Here is a 21,169-nt window from a genome sequence, read left to right as displayed (position 1 = left end):
GTGCGTCCACGGCCCACTTTATGGCAAAACACTCCTTTTCAATGACTGCATACCTTTGCTCATGGTCATTGAGCTTTCTGCTTAGGTACACCACAGGGTGTTCTTCCCCATTGTGTACCTGTGATAGTACTGCCCCGATACCAACATCAGACGCATCCGTCTGAACCAAAAAATGTTTGGAGAAATCAGGGGAGTACAGTACTGGTTGTGCACAAAGAGCCTTCTTCAGGACTTGGAAAGATTCCTCTGCTACTGAGGACCATTTCACCATTACAGAGTCTTTCCCTTTCGTAAGGTCTGTCAGTGGGGCAGCTATAGTTGCAAAATTTGGGATAAATCTTCTATAATACCCCGCAATGCCAAGAAAGGCCCTGACCTGCTTCTTGTTTGCAGGACGTGGCCATTCCTGGATGGCTTCTATTTTATTCACTTGAGGTTTTATGACACCACGCCCAATAGTGTAGCCCAAATACTTGGCTTCCTCTAGACCAATGGCACATTTTTTTGGATTTGCTGTAAAATCTTCTTTGAAGAGGGAATCAAGGACAGCCTGGACACGGGGCAAGTGAGATTCCCAGTCAGTGCTATGTACCGCTATGTCATCTAGATATGCTGCTGCATATTGTCAGTGGGGTCTTAGAGTCCTGTCCATGGCCCTCTGAAATGTCGCGGGGGCATTTTGCAACCCAAAAGGCATTTTTTTATATTGAAAGGAACCCTCTGGGGTCACAAATGCAGTCTTCTCTTTGGCGCTACCAGTCAGGGGTATTTGCCAATAACCTTTTGTCAAGTACAAAGTGGTCAGATAGCGAGCCTTGCCAAGTCGGTCTAAAAGTTCGTCCACTCTGGGCATTGGGTACTGCATTTGAGCGATATGCTCAATGACACTTTTATGGGGTGTCTGCTCCCCCTCCCAAGTTTCTTTGGCTATGTCTAAGAGTCCCCGAGGGTGTCTCCCATAAAGCAACTCAAATGGATATTACCCCGTGGAGGACTGGGGCAATCATCAAGTATGGTATCAGGAAGTCCCAGTTTTCCCATCCTTGTCAACAACCTTTTTTAACATGCTCTTTAAATGTCTTATTTAAGCGTTCCACCAAGCCATCTGTTTGAGGATGGTATACCGAGGTTCGCAATTGCGACACCTTGAATAACTTGCACAGCTCTCTAGTTATTCGTGACATAAATGGGGTGCCCTGGTCTGTAAGGACTTCTTTAGGGATTCCAACACGACTGAACACCATGAACAGCTCTTTGGCAATGTTTTTAGCAGACGCGGTGCGTAAGGGAATGGCCTCGGGGTAACGGGTAGCATAATCCATGATTACAAGGATATGCTGATGACCTCGGGCAGACTTGGAGACTGGACCCACAAGGTCCATGGCAATCCTCTCAAAGGGCACTTCAATAATGGGCAAGGGCACTAAAGGACTTCGGAAGTTTTGTAGTGGGGCTGACATCTGACACACAGGACAGGATTGACAATAATTCTCAATATCCTTCTGTACCCCGGGCCAATAAAACCTGCGCAACACCCTTTCAGTAGTTTTCTCAACCTCTAAATGACCTCCTAGCAAGTGCCCATGGGCAAGTTCCAACACCACCCGTCTGTATGGCTTAGGGACCACCAACTGTTCAACCACTTCATCATTTTTTTTTTTTTTTTACATACACGATACAGTAAATCTTCATTGCTGCTAAAATAAGGAAAACTGAGCCTGTCCCCTGATTCGACAGGTACATCATTAATCACCATTACATTTTCCCAGGCCCTGGCAAGGGTTGGGTCTTTTCTCTGCTCGGTACCAAAATTTTCCTTGTGTACATTAAGGTCAGCAAACTCCAGCGTAGGCTCAGATTCAGCAGATGGTTGTCCAGCTCCACTGGTTGTGGGGACCTCCTCAGGCTCCTCCAGCTCTCCTGCCATAACTGAGAAAGGAACACCCAGGGAGCCCTGAGAAGAGTCCCCTGAACCCACATTGTCAGTAGCGGCCAGGAGTTCTGGCTCTTTCACTGAGTCAGCTACTGCGACCGGGTCGGGACAATCCCACAGTTCCCAAAACTTAGGGAAGTCCCTACCAACGATGGCCTTGTGCACCAAGTGGGGCACAAGTCCGACTGGATGGGTCACCGTACCTAAGCCAGTTTTAAACTGAACAGTGGCTATAGGATACTCGCGGGTATCCCCATGTACACAGATCACAGCAACTTTTTTAGCATGCAAATTCACAGTTTCAACCATCTCAGCTGTAACCAAAGTCACTAGACCCAGAGTCCAGCAAGGCTGTAATAGGCTTATTATTAACAGTCATTTGGCACATGTGTTTTCCCATACTTGGTGCTGCAGCGCATGAAACAGCAGCAAACATAGACTGCCTTCTAATAGATCGATCACACTGCATTGGTTCATCTGTCAATGGACAGTTTGCTGCAACATGTCCCAGTTCTTGGCAACAAAAACACCTGATGTTTCTCCAGTTTGGTTTGCTGACAGGCAGTAGCTTCCCTTGTTTGGGACGCCAAACTTCAGTCCTGGCACCAAAAATCCTCCCCCCTATTTCCTTGCCATGCTTACCACTCACTTCCCCTGGAACAGTCTTACCGGTTGCCTGGGGAGACCGTGGCTTTGGGCGGAAAGTCCGTGCGGCTGTAGGGGTGGTGACCAGGCTCTCTGCAGCAAAGTACCTTTCAACGAGTTCCACGAGGTTGTCCGCCGAGTTGGGGTCTCCTTGACTCACCCACTTCTGCAGGGGAACTGGTAGTGACCTCAGGAACCGGGCCATGACCACACGCCCCACTATTTATGGCCCAGACAGGGACTCCGGCTGTAGCCATTTCCTCACCAAGTGAATTAGGTCGAACATCTGCTATCTTGGGGGCCTCTCGTCTTGGAAGAACCAGCTGTGGACCCGCTGTGCTCGAACTGCCAAGGTGACACCAAGTCGCGCCAGGATTTCCCGCTTGACCTTTTCATAGTCTCCTGCTTCTGCTGACTCCAAATCATAGTAGGCCTTCTGCGATTCTCCAGACAGCAAGGGGGCGACCAGTCCTGCTCACTGGGTTTTGGGCCAACCTTCCCTCTCAGCAGTCCATTCAAACGTTAAGAGAAAGGCCTCTGGATCATCTGCAGTCATCTTAGAAAGAAAGCGACCCACATGGATGGCTGAGGGCTTGTCTTCAACTACATTAACTTTAGCAGGTGACCACTGTGCTAGCGTCTCCACAACCCCGGCCAGGGTTTTCCTATCCTCTTTTGCATCAGTGGCTAGCGGTTCAAACAGCCTCTGCGATAGCTCCTGTACAGCACCAATCTGTTGGCACAGCGCCTTGGTTTGCTCCTGTGCGATAGCGTTTGTTTGCTGCTGTGTAGCGTTTGCTTGATGCAGTGCAGCGTTTACTTGTTGCTGTGCAGCGTTGGATATCACCAATTGTTTTAGGATTTCCTCCATGTTTAGTCACTCTAGGTACTGGCCTTTTAAGTAGTAACTTACTACAGCTGCCCGCATTCTCCACCATATGTAGCCTGGGGGACAGGTAGCAGGTACAAAGCTCCCTGGGATGAGCAGTCTTTCAGGCACAGATACCAAATCCAGTAAAATAGTGACAAACAGTGCGGTGTTTATTTGTGATATATACAAGTCTATATACAGGTGCTGTACAGTGTTCCAAAAAACAAATAGGAACAAAAATAGCCAAAACAAAAACCTAGCCGTGTCTCGGCACTAACTAAACAATATTTACAGATCCTATCTACCAGGCTGAGCAAGCCTACAGCTTGTCAGCTTCCACATACCTTTTTGCTCTCCTACACAGAAGTTGTCTGAGTATCCCAGGCCAAGAGCAAAGGCTGTCTGCTCAGGTGAGCTTAAATTAGCCTGGGGGAGAGGACCAAGAACTGAACCGGACCATGGATCAGAGATCCCTGAACGTGTATGAGAGGAGCCTGGGAGATGTATAAACCCCGAACAGGACTTTTCCTGGCTCTCTCTGCTACAATATATATATATATATATATATATATATATATATATATATGTGTGTGTGTATGCCCGCCCAAGCGTATGACTCTCTTTACTTCGCTGCTATGGGCTCTAGCCCCTGATCTTTTGTAGACCTAGCAACGCCTCTGCCCCAAGGTCCTGTTATGAATTGTGGGGAAACCTCCACACTGTTTTTTTTTTTAACTTTTTGAACATCCTTGTTCCTTTGTTCACAATAACCTGTCAGCTGGAATCCCTGGCTGACAGCTGAATGAGCAGGATAGAGATGAGTCACTGGTTGTTAGGATACCGGCAGGTGCCAGCTCCTTAACAACCAGCATCCGTGAGAGCTAAAACGGTCACAGGAATACCACTGCTAAGTGAATTGAGCAGTCTCCTTTCCCTACAAAAAAACAAAAAAAAAAAAAAAACACACACAGCAGCATGGAAAATTCATCAAAAACGATGCTGAACTTCAAAATCACAGTGAAAATAGAATCAAGTCACAGCTGCACTAGTATGAACCTATTATAAAGCAAACAAAATTAGCTATGCTTTTTCATATTAATTTTGTAAACCAAAGTTTTTGACCAAATCTATGGTCAAAAGTGCTCACCCAGAACAAGTATAAAAATTAACTTAAAATCACTGGTTATTTACAGTGCCTTGAAAAAGCATTCATACTCCTTGAGATTTTCCACATTTTGTCATGTTACAACCAAAAACGTAAATTTATTTTATTGGGATTTTATGTGAACGCAAAGTGGCACATAATTGTGAAGTGGAAGGAAAATGACAAATGTTTTTCAAAATTTTTTACAAATAAATATGTGAAATGTGTGCGTGCATTTGTATTCAGCCCCCCTGAGTCAATACTTTGTAGAACCACCTTTTGCTGAAATTACAGCTGCAAGTCTTTTTGGGTATGTCTCTACCAGCTTTGCACATCTAGAGAGTGACATTTTTGCCCATTCTTCCTAGCAAAAAAGCTCAAGCTCTGTCAGATTGGATGAAGAGCATCTGTGAACAGCAATTTTCAAGTCTTGCCACAGATTCTCAATTGGATTTCGGGCTGGACTTTGACTTGGCCATTCTAACACATGAATATGCTTTGATCTAAACCATTCCATTGTAGCTCTGGCTGTATGTTAAGAGTCGTTGTCCTGCTGGAAGGTGAACCTCCGCCCCAGTCTCAAGTCTTTTGCAGACTCTAACAGGTTTTCTTCTAAAATGGCCCTGTATTTGGCTCCATCCATCTTCCAATCAACTCTGACCAGCTTCCCTGTCCCTGCTGGAAACCTCTAGTGTGAGGAATTGTTCCAAGAGCTGGGATATGCGATTGTGGAAAGACCTTTCCACACGGTGGTGGTGTCTTTCCACAATCACATATCCCAGCTCTTGGAACAATTCCTCACACTAGAGGTTTCCACTGATGAACTTTACATCATCAATTATATAGACTGGGAATATTTATTATATATAAATATTTTTTCCTTGCACAATTTTCACAAGGTCTTCAAGTGATCTATTTATATATATATATACACATGTTTAATTTATTTATTTCATGTGTTTAATTCTCAATGTCATTGTTACCTAAGGTCTATACTGTCTTTGACACATCACATTTTATTTTGTTGTTTTGTACTAATGGCTTGGGTTGAGGCAATCTTGATTGTTCATCCTGAGCTGTTGCACTTCATAGCTACCATAGTTGTTTAGAAGAGTAGTATCTCCTCAAATAATAACCATATTATTGCACCAGTTAATTCTAATTTGACAGTTAAAGGGTTCTGTAAGGAGTTGGAGGTGTGTAGTCACAGCTTTACTCTGACCCTACCAGACCTCCACCTCAATGTGTGCACAATGCCCTTATTACCTTCTCTGATTCAGACCAGAGCACTGCCAGGAGCAGGATGCTGGTCTTGGACTGGGTTCCTGAGTGGTAACTACAGGGGGGGAATGGTTAGAAAGGGCGACGGGCAAGCAGTGCCACTAAGGATTAGGTTTTGTAAAAGTATGCTTGTCCTTTAAAAAACTAGTTCTTAGTTCCCTGTAACTCTCATGCCCCGTACACACGGTCGGATTTTCTGATGGAAAATGTCCGATCGGAGCGTGTTGTCGGAAATTCCGACCATGTGTGGGCTCCAGCGGACATTTTCCATCGGATTTTCCGACACACAAAGTTTGAGAGCAGGCTATAAAATTTTCCGACAACAAAATCCGTTGTTGGAAATTCCGATCGTGTGTACACAAATCCGACGGACAAAGTGCCACGCATGCTCAGAATAAATAAAGAGATGAAAGCTATTGGCCACTGCCCGTTTATAGTCCCGACGTACGTGTTTTACGTCACCGCATTTAGAACGATCGGATTTTCCGACAACTTTGTGTGACCGTGTGTATGCAAGACAAGTTTGAGCCAACATCTGTCGGAAAAAATCCTAGGATTTTGTTGTCGGAATGTCCGAACAAAGTCCGACCGTGTGTACGGGGCATTAGTGTTTAGTTATGTACAGTACAGTAGTTAAAAATCAGTGATGCTCAAAAATAAATCTCCTTGAAAGATGAAGGTAAGCCACGGCATTAGGTAGTATAAGCCTTAAAAAAAACTAGCAAATAATACAAACCCATTTAACCTTTGTAACACAAAACAGATGACAATCTTAGCAGCAGAACACGAGACGTGTGTAGATTATAAGAATAAGCTTGCATTTCAGCAAGATCACTTGTTTGATAGCAAAACATGCCTTCTGAGCTGTTAATAGTGAAACATTTAGGCTGGGTTCATACTATGTGTGGAGCAAATCGCAGCAGGAGGCACAGAGCATCCCCATTCACCGTTTCAGGTCTGAATTTTTGCCTGAATTCAGATCTGAAACAGAGCCAAAGATGCACAGGACCCTTCTGCTGTTCACTCCGCGGCTGCCCTGGAGATGTGTGAACCGACTCCAATGAGAGCCGGTCACACTCTCCTGTCATGCGAATTGGATGCAGTGAAACCACATCTAATTCGCATAAGTATGAACCCAGCCCTAAGTATATCATAGCATTTAGTTAGTGTGTAAAGAGAGCACATTTAGTTTTGAACGGAATGTTGGCAAGAAGGACGGTAGGCAAGATACGTTCTATCTTTCTTTCTTTTTTTGTCATGAAGTTTATTTTTGGAATGAAACCATGCATGTTGTGCTAGTGTAGCACCCTCTACATTTAGGTAGGTGCTAGAGTAGTGGGTTTTTGCCAGTGCAAGTAAATTTAGGCAGACCTAACTGTGAGCTAGGCCTCTTTGTTTTTGATCTGGGGGCAGGGGAGTGTTTTAGTGTAGCAGCAGGTGACTGACATGTGCTTCAGCTCTTAGGTGCCTCCTCTGTTTCCAGGGAGAAGGTTCTGGAAAGGGGGCAGGGCAGAGAGCTGGGGTGACATAGGGTGTATGTGGGAGCCCTGACCAATCCCAAACTATGATTGTCAGGGGGCAGGCCTCCTATATATACCCATGGTCAGCCTGCTGTGGGAAGAGTTGTCGGGTGGATGAACTGAATGATGGAGTGTTAGACTGTTGTGGTCTGAGGGAACCCCCTTTCTGGGGGGGTGTACCTCAGGCCAGGAGCTGGGAGGGAGCCTCTCTCTCTACTCGGTCATTGAAAGGTGTCCTGGAACAGGAGCTGGAAGAGGACAGTTGGGAGCACTGCCAGAGAAAGTCATTCAGGAGAGATCCATGCTGGGGTCGGTGATTGAAAAGCACAATGGAAAGCTCTGGAAGAGACATGCCGGGAGTTGGATGTGGAGCCAGAGGGAGAGACCGTGGGGTTGTTGTGGAGTCAAGTCGTTGCAGTCAGGAGGGCTGGCAGGATTTGCATCGGACTTGCTGGGATCAGTAGTCCACCAAGTGTCAGTTAGCACATTCATTCTTCTCATCTAAAATGGTTGCTACCACATAGGGGACTATAAACCCCTGCCTGTAATGGGCTAACAGGAAAAGTTAGGACTTATTCAGAGTGAGGCCTAGCCATGTGCTAATGGTGACAGGAATCTTGATTTGGACAGTGAAGTGAAGCAAGTGATCTCAAGTAGTGTGGTGGAGGAGATGTGCAGAGGAAGAGACTGTCAGATTTGGATTCAAACTACATTTATTTCCATTGCTAAAGATTCATTATCTGGGCATCCCATGTGCCTTTTCCCCATCCAAGTTCAATCCCCTAATAAAAACAACAAAAACAACAAGAGACTGTTCATTGTCTGGGAAAGTGTGCCTAAAATGGATGTCTGACCAGCAGGGTGAAATGTGTGGATGCTAGAAAACGTAGTGACTCTATGAGGGCACCGCTACACTAGTTATTTTATTCCTTTTGCAAATCTAAACTATACCTATTTTTATGCAGTCTGTTTCCAAACAGTTCAATGGCTAATTCACCTGAAATTTGCAAAACATTCTTTTGTATTTATTAAACAATATTAGTGGACATCTGGCCATCATTCCCCCAGCAAAAATAAAATTTCCTGATTTTTGGCAACAACTTTTTGTCAAAAGGTGAAGGCCTTTACCGTGACATTTACCTTATTTCTAAAAGGGAATGTTACCTTTTTGGCACATTCCTGCACCATGTTTGAGCAGTCAAATCATTGCACGGGGATGTGTTTTTTTTTTTTTGTTTTTGTTTTTGTTTTTTACACAGGTCCAGCACTTTATTGGTTAACTGTCATTTAAAAAAAAAAAAAAAAAACCCACACCTTTTTCCCCCCCTACCTCCTAAAGCTAACAATTCCAAAACATCAGCATCAAGGAGTGTACTTTGCGTAAAGCCCCCTCCCAAAGCACAATTGTCTGATGCTTATAGGCATAGCTCCCAACTGTCCCTGATTTCGAGGGACTGTCCTTGATTTGGAACAAAGTCCCTCTGTCCCTCTCTCCTCCTCATTAGTCCCTCATTTTGGCCTGATCTATAAAGTTGTATATAAAATGCACTTTGTATCTTTCAAAAAGTGTTTCCCAGAGCTAAACCTTTCATCCAATTTCTAAATTGCTGCATTTGTAAAGTTCAAAAGCCAATGTAAAGGAATAATAGTGGTAAAAAAAAAAATAAAAAAAAAAAAACAAAACAAAAAACACACTTGTGACTTTAAAGGGGTTGTAAAGGTAAAAATTTTTTCACCTTAATGCATTCTATGCATTAAGGTGAAAAAACTTTTGACAGTACCGCCGCCCCCAGCCCCCCCGTTTTACTTACCTGACGCCTCGAATCTTCGCTCCTCGTCCTCGTCAGCTTCATTGCAGCTCAGCCTGGTCGCTGATTGGCTGCAGTGGATGGATTGAAAGCAGCGCAGCCATTGGCTCGCGCTGCTGTCAATCACATCCGATGACGCGGCGCGCCGGGGGGCGGGGCCGAGTGATACAGCGAGCTGTATCACAGGAGCGCGCCCGCAAGCACTCACCACCGTGCGAGGGAGCTCGCATGAAGGTGGTAAATGCTTGCGGGGAGGAGCTGAAACAGCCGCCGAGGGACCCCAGAAGACCAGGTTCGGGGCCACTCTGTGCAGAACGAGCTGCACAGTGAAGGTAAGTATAACATGTTTGTTATTTAAAAAAAAAAAAAAAAAAACAACAACTTTACAACCCCTTTAACTAATAATTTTTTGTTTAATTCTCCTTTAGGGGGTGGGGGGGGGTTGGTGACATGGGGTGTGTGTCCTATGCCTATATACCTTTGCTAGTAGGTGTCCCTCATTCCCATCTCAAAAATTTGGGAGGTATGTTATAGGCACTAGGCTCTTTAGGAGGGCATGCAGGCATGGATTGCTCTAATTTGATCACCTGCTTACACCATGCTGCAGCTATCTCCTTGAATTTGATTGATTGATTTTACTATCTATATAGGCAATGTTTAGATAAAGAGCCTTTTTAATATTCTTATTATTCATTATGATTATATTTAAAAAGTAGTGAATGAGACATTCATCAAAAATTTACTGCAGATGAATTAGTAACTGAAATTTAAACACATGTGCCTAGTATCACATTCATTGATTTATATATAACTATCATGATTTTTACCTAAAATAATTGTAATACATGGGGGAATGTTGGTAAAATATAATACAGAATTTAAAATAAAAGGCAAAGCCATGCAAATCACTCCCTTGTGCTACCTTTGGCCAAGTATATATACATTTATAAAGTCATTTATTCTAACTTAAAAGCAGTTGTAAACCCTCAAAGGTTTTTCACCTTAATGTATTCTATGCATTAAGGTGAAAAACCTCCTGTGATGCAGCAGCCCTTCAGAGCCCCCCTTTTACTTACCTGAACACGGTCTTTCCAGCGATGGGGACGAGCACACCAGCTCCAGCCGGTGTCTCAGGTCCTGATTGGATAGATTGATAGCAGTGCAGCCATTGGCTCCTGCTGCTGTCAATCAAATCCTATGATCGGTGAGCGGGGGGACGGGGCCGAGTCCTGCTGTCTGTGTCAATGGACGCAGCAGCAGGACACGGGAGCGTGCCCGCACGAGTGCCCCAAGGGAGAGCAGCTCTCCAACGGGGCACTCGAGAAGAGGAGGAGCCAGGAGCGGTGCTGAGGGACCCCAGAATAGGAGGATTGGGGCCACTCTGTGCAAAATACTTGCACAGAGGAGGTAAGTATGACATGTTTGTTTCTTTGTTTTGTTTTTAAAACAAACCTTTACATATCCTTTAAGTACTACAATCTGTGGCTATTATTTTCAGCTGGTGTACTGTTTTATAGTGCTTTAGATTAATGGTTATGCTATCCTAGTTGCCAAACTGACAAACTGCACATGATCAGTGACATAGGACAGTATAAAGTACTGTGAAGGCAGATAGGGGCTTTGGAACATCAGTGGACAGAAATAAAGAAATAAAGAACCAGCTAGAACTTCTCTTTACTTAAAACACCTTATTACTAAACAAATAATTCAAGATTTTAAATAGTTGTTGTGGATGCATTAATGAAACAACATCTTCATCATCCAGAAAAGGACAAAAGGTCCCTCCTACACTGCATCTATTTTAGCTTCATTGTAAAATTAATTAAAGTGAAAGCATGTAATTATGTAGTCCCCTAATTACTCTTATCTTTATATCATAAGAAGTGTTGCATTGTGATACGGGCTATCCTTTTATTCATATGATTGTTATTATTATATGTTATTTTGCAGATCTGGTTAACGTTCATGAGGTGCTTTGACTATCCTGTCAAAGAGAACACAATCAAGCTAACTGTAGTTTGGCTCACTTTGTCATTCGGGTAAGGGTTTCTCATTAAAATAAAGACTAATCATGTCTATTCATTTTGCCATTATTGGTGCTTACCAAGATTTTCTTTTACAATAAGAATATTAAGAATTGATCCTAAATATGCAGTATTGGTGACCATATGTTGAAAATAAGAATGGTTAGACGTCAGTGAGGTACTAGGTAGCCTTACTTGTTAGCAATGCAGGATATAAAAACTGCAATGAATTAGACCTTGGTAAGGTGCAAACATATAACCAATAGGAAATCATCATACAGCTTAAATTTAGCATTCCTTTGCCAGCTAAATTATGAGCTATAAACAACTCACCATTGTATAATGAGTGTGAAAAACCTCTACTGCAGAGACCCAGTTATTCCCCTGTTGGATATCACTGTCTTGTTTTTAGAGAAGGTGAAGCCAGGCTGTCAATCACATGCTGAACATCAAAGACCCACCGACCTATCGTGTGACAGTCATGTGCTCTATACAAGGCAGTAGGCATACATTTATAGCCCGAAGGAGTGATTTGAATTGTAGATCAGAGCTTAGCCTCTGACTTTTGACAAAAAGTCAAAATTTTCATATCAGCAACAGCGCTGTTTTGTCTGCCTAGCGTGCATGTTTGGGGGAAAATAGGATTGTCTTTGAAACAGTGTTTGAAGCAGCCAATGAAGCAGATTAAGAAGGTAGTGCTATGTTTGCTTATTAGGGAATTGAAAGATTCAGTTTCTATCTTTTTCTATACACATTCAGATTTAGTAAAGAGATGAAGCCAACAGGTGTTGTGTGCTTGATGTTTAAAACTCTTAAGGGGCTCATTTAAAAAGTAGCAGTATAAAGCGCAGTGATTTGTCTGCAAAGCTACACATCATGGCCCAATTTTATGAATGGGATGAGTTGCAGGGTATAACAAAGAACGGGTAGCGATTAGTGAGTGAGGAAAACCTACTTTTGGGGGGGGAGGGGGGGGGGATAAGTAGAATAAGAGTTGAAGTGGGAGATGCTGAATCCACATAGGTATTATAATGCACTCTAGACATGTGCAATTTGTTTTGGTCCAAATATAAGTGTGGACAATTTTTTTTTAAATTGGCGTGGGTTTCCACCTAAAATCTATACCAAACCTGAAGTACCTCTGAATGAGTATGAGGTACATAATATTTACGGTCTACTATGCTGTCCTGCGCTCTAAATGTTTACTTTGCCCTCATTTGTTAGGAATGTATGTGCCATGTAACCCATTATGGGGGGACCCTTGTTGTGTATGACAATGCAAAAGAATGACATATTAGTATAATATTTGACATATTTCTTATTGAACCCCTTAACATGCAGCTTCTGTATAACGTGGCTGCTGTGGTTGGCTAATGAGAGCACTCTTGTTGGCATTTCAGTCAATGTGCTCAGAGCATGTAGCTAGCGCACTCTCATCACACAACCTCAGACTGTTGGGCATGCTTGCAGTGATTGGACTTTGAATCTATAAACAAGGGGAACGTAGCACTCCCACAATCGTAGTGTACATGGATATTAAATGCCTCAGCCAGCACTGCTCTGCAAAACCATGCCTCCTGGTGCGTTTCACCCCGCCCGCCAGGGCTTAGTCATATGACTCTATGACTAATTCCCGGTGGGCAGAGTGAAAGAGGCATGGTTTTGCAGAGCAGCACTGACTGAGGTGGCTTAACATCCATACTTGCACTGTGGTCGGGTTGGGGGTGGAGCATTCCCCATGTCTATTGACTGTCACTGCTGGATAAGTAAGCCTGAACTCCGAGACCCCTACTAGTGGGGAACGGGAGATTGATCTGCTTCATCTCAGGTTGGGCATTAAAGCTCACTTTTCTTGCTCGTTAGTGCAAGAGGTTAGTGTTTATAGCCTATGAATTAATTTACAGCTTAATGTAGATTAGAATCTGAAGCTATGGCAGCAAGCCTCAATCCAGACAATTCTATTTTTTTTCGGGGGTAGGGGTGCTGTCATAGGAAAGATTTGTTCTCTTCCTGATGAAGAGCATTGCCATCAGGTTTTTTCCTGGCAGGTAGTAATTAGAGATCTCCTCAGTACAGACACGGATGCCAATTAAAATACCACATAGGTTTTAGTTATAGTTAGGCTTTATTAGTTTATCTTTCCTTTATTTTCTCTTCTGCATCTTTTAACATATTTTTTTGTCATTTCTACAGCTACTATGGACTGTCTGTCTGGTTCTCAGATGTTATTAGGCACCTCCAAGCTGATGAATATGCTTTAAGAGTGAAATATTTCCATGGGGAAAATATCTCCAACTACAATTTTAACTTCACTTTGGAAAATCAGATCCATAGAAATGGAGATTTCATCAATGACAAGTATTTGTTTTTTGTTTCTGTCTATAAAAATTTCAATCTACTTTTCCACAAAGGGCAAATATGACTGCAAGCAGGCCATGGTGATCCTTTAAAGGGGATATTGATAGCTAACCAATGGGCCTATATCTGTACTATAAGGCCTCACTCACATGGGCATAACTATTTGTACACCCATACGAAGGACCCTCTTTGCCTGCACGGGATGCACTGGTGTTCTGTGCACGTGCATGCAGCCAATCCGATTCATGCCTATTGGGATGCAGCAGGAACACGCACCTGCACTGGCACAGCTGTCAAATTGGGAACAGCAGCTGTGTTCGTGCAGTCACTGTGTAGCATCCTGTGTGGGCAAAGACAGCCCTTCGCACGGGTGTATTGATAGGTACCCCCATGTAAATGAAGCCTAATAATAAAATATCGGATATATACACCAAAGCATGTGGACAACTGATCATGACACTTATATTATGGTCAAAAGTATGTGGACACTCATCCAAAATAGTGAATTCTAGTATTTCCAGTGAAGGGTCCTATTAAGGCTACTGTATAAAAAGACATTTTAGACTATTGTGTGCTTCCAAACTTGTGGTAACAGTTTGGGGAAGACCCCTTTCTGTTTCAGCATTACTATATCCCTGCGCGCAAAGCCAGGTACATGAATATATGGTTTGTTGTTTTGTGTCGTCACGTACCTAGTAGAGGCCATGTTGATGAAAGGGCTTGCCTTACACCACATGTCCAGTACCCCTTGGTGTTGGTAACAGAATGTAGTAGGATGAGGAGTGGCATGGGTACCTGAGATGGGTCGAGACAGCAGATGATCTATGGGTAGCAGTTTCAATTCAGGAAAAAGGAGCAGGGTCAGAAGCCAGGCTGGGCTCAATATCAGACGTAGAGTCAGCAGTGAAGATCAGGATACAATGAAATCAGCAGTCAAGTCAGATCAAGAAAAGAGCAGCAGGCCAGGTCATGGAAGCTAATGACCACTCAGCAACTCCATCTCAGTGTGTTGTACTTAAAGAGATTGGCACCAATGCCAGTGTCAGATATGCACACTCATTCACGCTAACGTGCATTAGTGTGAGCGGGTGCATACTGTATATATGCAAACAAGTGCGCAAAGCCAAAACCATGTATGGTGAAGCACATTTTGTAATATGTGTATGTGCGGGTCTTTAGGCATGGCCATACACTAAATCATCCTCCTGACAGTTGTGGGGGAAATTGAGTATTCTTCAGAGCCATGACTTCCTGAACTGTAAGAATGATTGCAAGCCAGGTCATCCTGTCCAACAACAGTACCTGACCTCATAAATGCTGTATTGGGCACAAATTCCCACAGATACACTCTAAAATCTTGTCAAAAGACTTCCCAAGAAAAAAAAAAAGAGAAAGGGAAACTTTATATTAATGCTCATAGCTTTGGAATGGGATGTCTAATATACTTTTATAGGTGTGATAAACAGGTGTCCACAAATGTTTGGCCCTATTGTGTATATTGGATGCAATATGCAGTTTCTTCACCTTAGTTGTGCCTACCTTTAGCTCTTATCTCTTCATTACAATTGATTTGTACATCCTAACAGCAAGACATTTTACAAGTTATTATTTGCATGTGATTATTTACAATTACTTGCACTTCCTTGCATCAGTTAAATGATACCTTTGTGTGACAGGTTCATCTCGATGAAGTTTAAGGCGGTGGTGTTCCAGGATTCTCTGTTTGAGAGATGTTACTTTGAAGATGTCACATCACTGAACACATACTTTAGGAATTGCACCTTCAGAGACTCACGTTTTGTGAACACAGGTAGGGCTTCATGATTTAAATGAAGTTGCTAAAATGACTCATCTCACCTGTGATTTCTTTTTTCTACACAGCTGGTAGTTGAGATTATTTCAGTAAGTACTGTAATTTATCACTATAGCACACTGTTACGGGGCTTCTCTGCTGGAGTGGATAGCACAGCTGCCCTTTATGAATTTTACATGTTCCACCTGTTATAAGGGTGGAACATGTAGCATGTTCCAGCATCTGCACCTTCTCCCCCCCCCCTCATTGTGACAGCGGGTGGGGGGGGTCTTCTCCCTGCAGCCGCTGTCACGATTTGAAAACAATACAGCCGTGCGGGACTCCGCCCACACAGAGTTCTGTGAATGAATGAACTACAAGTACCTTCATCCATTGCAGCTGATGGCTTGCAGTTCTCAATGAACTATGAGGGGGCGCTGGTGAATGTTCCAGTAGTTCATTGATCTCCCTGCTCTCAAGTAACTGCCTGCCCGTATTAAAGGTACGGGCAGACATCTATCCTTAGAGTCTGCAGAAGTCGGACATTGCACCCTCGATCTGCTGATCGAGGTTGCAATGCTCTGCAGGCTCCTTAGAGAAAAAAAATTGTAAATGCACCTAATTTTACCTGCACAAAAATATCTGCATTTTTTTTAAGGTGAACTTAGACTTGAATTTATTATTAGAGAATAGTTTGAAGTGCACGTCAATCCAAAAACATTTGGCTAGAGTGAGGTAAGCATCCTACTGTAATTTAGGCCTACTGTAATTTAGAGATATCTCCTCACTTCCTGTCCTGCTGTCAACGGTTTCACTATAGAAGAAGTGAGGAAAGTCTGCAACAGGAACACGGACAGAAAATAAATTGGCAGAAGTTCTAGGCTTCCTATACTCCTCTAAAGAAAATAATATTTTAGTTCTTTCTTAGTTGCTGTTGAAGAGTTACCCTCACTTCCTCTCTGGTAAAACATTGTCAGCAGGACAGGAAGCAAGGGGAAATCCCTTCGATGGAGTCTTGGATAGCAGTAAAAAAAAAACCCACGGGTTGTAATCCTTTCCCACTTTATCCAAAACTAAAGCATATAGTTTAAGGGGTCTATAAATATCTTAACCCAAGGTTCACACATTTTTCTAATTGGATTAAATTTGGAAACATTTGTTAAATCTGGGTAAAAGTGTGTTAAACCATTTATAAGTAGACCACTTAGAGTTAGGTTAGTGTTGAGCTTAGGGGTTTATTTAAACTGATAGTGTTAAACTTAGGATTTAGGGGTTATGTTATGGTAAGTGTTAGGAAGGGGCTCAATTGTTAAGGGTTGATTGTAGGGGTCAAGGGTAAGGAGTGGAAACTCTATTTTGGGTCCACTTTGACACCAAAATCAAGCAACATCAAAATCCCAGAAAAATGTTTGACCAACCATTGGGAGTTCCTGCTTCTCCTTATGCATTCTTTGTTGTATAAAAGTGCTATAAACAAACAAAAAAGAGTGACAATTTTGAAAGAAAAAAAAAAAACACATTTTTTACTCTACTATAAAAAATTTCAAAAAAATAAAATGCAAAAAAAATGAATTTCTTCATCAATTCAGGCCATAATGTATTCTGCGCAAACCAATAAATATACGCTTATTGGGATTTTGTTACCAAAAATATGTAGCAGAATACATATTGGCCTAAATTGATTAATAAATTCGTTTTTTTGCATTTTTTTTGGAAATGTTTTATAGCAGAGTAAAAAATGTGTTTATTTTTTAAAAAATGACGCTCTTTTTTGTTTATAGCACAAAAAATAAAAACCGCAGAGGTGATCAAATTCCATCAAAAGAAAGCTCTATTTGTAGGGGAAAAAAAGGATATCAATTTTTTTGGGGTATAGTGTCGCACGACCGCGCAATTGTCAGTTAAAGCGATGCAGTGCCGTATTGCAAAAAATGGCCTGTCAGGAAGTGGGTAAATCTTTCCGGGGCTGAAGTGATTAACCAGATTTTGATGTTGGGCTCTGTTATAATGTCATGCTGGATGGCAATGGTGAGACCAGGCAACCCTGAAAACATTTCCCTGTTTCTCTGCAGACACTCTTGCCTGTTGGGTGAGTGGGTTTAGACAGGGTAGTAGCAACTTGCACCAGGTCAACTCCTGCAGAGTCCCCTACATTGACACCTTCCACGGCGGATACCTGTTACATAGTTACATAGTAGGTGAGGTTGAAAAAAAGACACAAGTCCAACCTATGTGTGTGTGATTATGTGTCAGTATTTCATTACATATCCCTGTATGTTGCGGTCATTCAGGTGATTATCTAATAGTTTCTTGAAGCTATCAATGCTCCCCGCTGAGACCACCGCCTGTGGAAGGGAATTCCACATCCTTGCCGCTCTTACAGTAAAGAACCCTCTACGTAGTTTAAGGTTAAACCTCTTTTCTTCTAATTGTAATGAGTGGCCATGAGTCTTATTAAACTCTCTTCTGCGAAAAAGTTTTATCCCTATTGTGGGGTCACCAGTACAGTATTTGTAAATTGAAATCATATCCCCTCTCAAGCGTCTCTTCTCCAGAGAGAATAAGTTCAGAGCTCGCAACCTTTCCTCATAACTAAGATCCTCCAGACCCTTTATTAGCTTTGTTGCCCTTCTTTGTACTCACTCCATTTCCAGTACATCCCTCCTGAGGACTGGTGCCCAGAACTGGACAGCATACTCCAGGTGCGGCCGGACCAGAGTCTTGTAGAGCGGGAGAATTATCGTTTTATCTCTGGAGTTGATCCCCCTTTTAATGCATGCCAATATTCTGTTTGCTTTATTAGCAGCAGCTTGGCATTGCATGCCATTGCTGAGCCTATCATCTACTAGGACCCCCAGGTACTTTTCCATCCTAGATTCCCCCAGAGGTTCTCCCCCCAGTGTATAGATTGCATTCATATTTTTGCCACCCAAATGCATTATTTTACATTTTTCTACATTGAACCTCATTTGCCATGTAGTCGCCCACCCCATTAATTTGTTCAGGTCTTTTTGCAAGATTTCCACATCCTGCGGAGAAGTTATTGCCCTGCTTAGCTTAGTATCGTCTGCAAATACAGAGATTGAACTGTTTATCCCATCCTCCAGATAGTTTATGAACAAATTAAATAGGGTTGGTCCCAGCACAGAACCCTGGGGAACCCCACTACCCACCCCTGACCATTCTGAGTACTTCCCATTTATCACCACCCTCTGAACACGCCCTTGTAGCCAGTTTTCAATCCATGTACTCAACCTATGGTCCATGCCAACGCACCTTATTTTGTACAGTAAACGTTTATGGGGAACTGTGTCAAATGCTTTTGCAAAATCCAGATACACCACGTCTACGGGCCTTCCTTTATCTAGATGGCAACTCACCTCCTCATAGAAGGTTAATAGATTGGTTTGGCAAGAACGATTCTTCATGAATCCATGCTGATTACTGCTAATGATATCATTCTTATTACTAAAATCTTGTATATAGTCCCTTATCATCCCCTCCAAGAGTTTACATACTATTGATGTTAGGCTAACTGGTCTGTAATTCCCAGGGATGTTTTTTGGGCCCTTTTTAAATATTGGTGCTACATTGGCTTTTCTCCAATCAGCTGGTACCATTCCAGTCAATAGACTGTCTGTAAAAATTAGGAACAACAGTCTGGCAATCACCTGACTGAGTTCCCTAAGTACCCTCGGATGTTCTCGGTCTCTCCAGGGTTTTAACAAGTTGATATGATAAATTTGGTACGTTTTCCTCTTCCCAGGTTGATCTACCCTGTAATTCACATACCCCACTTTTTCCACCATCTCCAATCGACTCTGCCACTTGGCCAAAAATTTGCTGTCTACCATGGGGATCAGAACAGCCATCCGGTCACCTACTTGACACTGTCAGACTTTAGCTGACTGGTTGTGCACCCTCTTTTGGGCATCCTGAGCCTTCTGGAGATGCTTCCTCACTAACAGCATCACCCTAGCCACCCTCTCTCACATTTGGGAGATATATTCTACCACAGTTTTGTGTGGTGAGGACTCTCCTATGTTTCCTTTACTAGATCTAGCAATTCATGGGGTCTTCGCCCATATACCAGATCAAAAGGCGAGAAGCCCATGGATGCTTGTGGAACCTCCCAGATGGCGAATAAAAGGGAATGTCCTAATCCTTCCTGTGCTTCTGGACCACCCTTTTTAAAACATTGACTTCAGGGTTTTGTTAAACCTCTCAATGAGGCTATCTCTCTGCGGGTGATAGACGGACGTCCGCAACTGTTTGATCTGAAACAGTTTGCACAAGTCCGCCATCACCTTGGACATAAAAGGGGTGCCCTGGTCCGTCAGTATCTCTTTGGGGAACCCAGTTTGTGAATACATGTGAAACAATTCACGGGCAATAGCCTTAGAGGAAGTTTTCCTTAACAGGATTGCTTCTGGATACCTAGTTGCATAGTCTAGGATGCCCCCTTGCTGACTTTACCAGGGGTCCTACGAGATCCATAGCAATCCTTTCAAATGGCACCTCAATTATTGGCAAGAGCACCAGGGGGTTTCTGTAGTGGGACACTGGGGAGGTTAACTGACAAGTGGGATAAGATGCACAGTATCTTTTAACCTCGGCCTTCGCCCCTGGCCAGTAAAACCGGTCGGTTATCCTGGCCTCTGTTTTTTCAGCCCCCAGGTGTCCTTCCAGTGCGTCGTTGTGGGCTAGATCAAGGAGCATTCGCCTATACGGCTGGGTAACTAGCAATTGCTCCACAGTTTCCCTCCGGCTTTCAGCAACTCGATAAACCAAGTCCCCATTCAAACGCACCAGGTATTTGTGGAAAACCCAACCTGCTCTTGAGCATTGACCAAAGGTAGGATCCCGTAACTGGGCGGTGCCAAATGCACCCCTGGGTACGTCCAGGTCTGGGTGCACTGGCTTAGAGGAAGTTTCCCCTTCATCCTCCTCAACCGAGATCTGTAATGGGGAGAGTTCCTCTTCATCCTCCCCCAACATGACCTGTAATAGAGAGACTTCCCCCCCCCTCAGAGGTAAACTCTGTTTTGAGACCTGCAACATGAACATTATCACCCATATTAACATTCTCTGCAATGTCATTATCAACGACAGGTATCTCCACAATAGGGGTGTGTGTTGTGGGGAGTTCAGGCCCAGACCCCTCAGACTCTCTACCTTCAAGGCCCAGTGTCCCCAGTCCCCTTGGCTGCCCTTGAAGTTCACTCTGTACCTGGCTCCATAGTTTAAGAAACAGTGGACAGTCCTGCCCCCCCCCACGTCCTTGACGTGCTCGATTGGCAGGTCAAAGTAGGTCTTTTGCGTGTCACTGGTAAGAAAAGGGGCGATAATGCCAGCCCATTGGTCACTGGGTCACCCCTCTCTCCGCTATCCTTTCAAAGATAGTGAGAAAGGCCTCCACATCATCATTTGTCAGTTTCTGCAAGACATGGTTGGCCCCAACGACCACTTGTTCCCGTCCCTAAGCGAGACACTGCACTGCCTCCTGCAAGGTAACACACTTGTGCCTGTGTGGTTTCCTGCTGGGCTGATAACTGGGCAGCAAGGAAACAGGTATTTTCCTGCTGTGCAGCTACAGCCTGTGCCAGGGCCTGCCGCTGCTGAGCCATCGCCTCCTCATGGTGATGGTTTGCCTCAATGGAGGCTTGCTGCTGGATCACTGTGGTTTGCATAAGTGCCTTGATGATCTCCTCCATATTTTTTCCTGCTGCTTGCAGTGCCTGAACTGATTTCACCCAGGACATGCAATAGGTAAACTGTCTCTTTAAATGTCAG

The 21,169-nt window shown here is 43.5% G+C and overlaps 1 protein-coding gene across 1 annotated transcript in view; it reads left to right on the top strand.

The window, feature by feature from the left end:
• SV2C (synaptic vesicle glycoprotein 2C) overlaps positions 1-21,169 on the top strand; it is a 278,922-nt gene that overhangs the window by 234,043 nt on the left and 23,710 nt on the right. The window contains exons 8-10 of the mRNA XM_073624025.1: positions 11,153-11,241; positions 13,420-13,584; positions 15,261-15,394. Coding sequence (XP_073480126.1) covers positions 11,153-11,241; positions 13,420-13,584; positions 15,261-15,394 — 388 coding nt within the window. The remainder of the gene's footprint in view (positions 1-11,152; positions 11,242-13,419; positions 13,585-15,260; positions 15,395-21,169) is intronic.

The sequence above is a fragment of the Aquarana catesbeiana genome, linkage group LG01, assembly GCF_042186555.1.
Source record: "Aquarana catesbeiana isolate 2022-GZ linkage group LG01, ASM4218655v1, whole genome shotgun sequence".
NCBI classification, from domain to species: Eukaryota; Metazoa; Chordata; class Amphibia; order Anura; family Ranidae; genus Aquarana; species Aquarana catesbeiana.
This window is presented reverse-complemented; position numbering and strand designations above follow the sequence as displayed.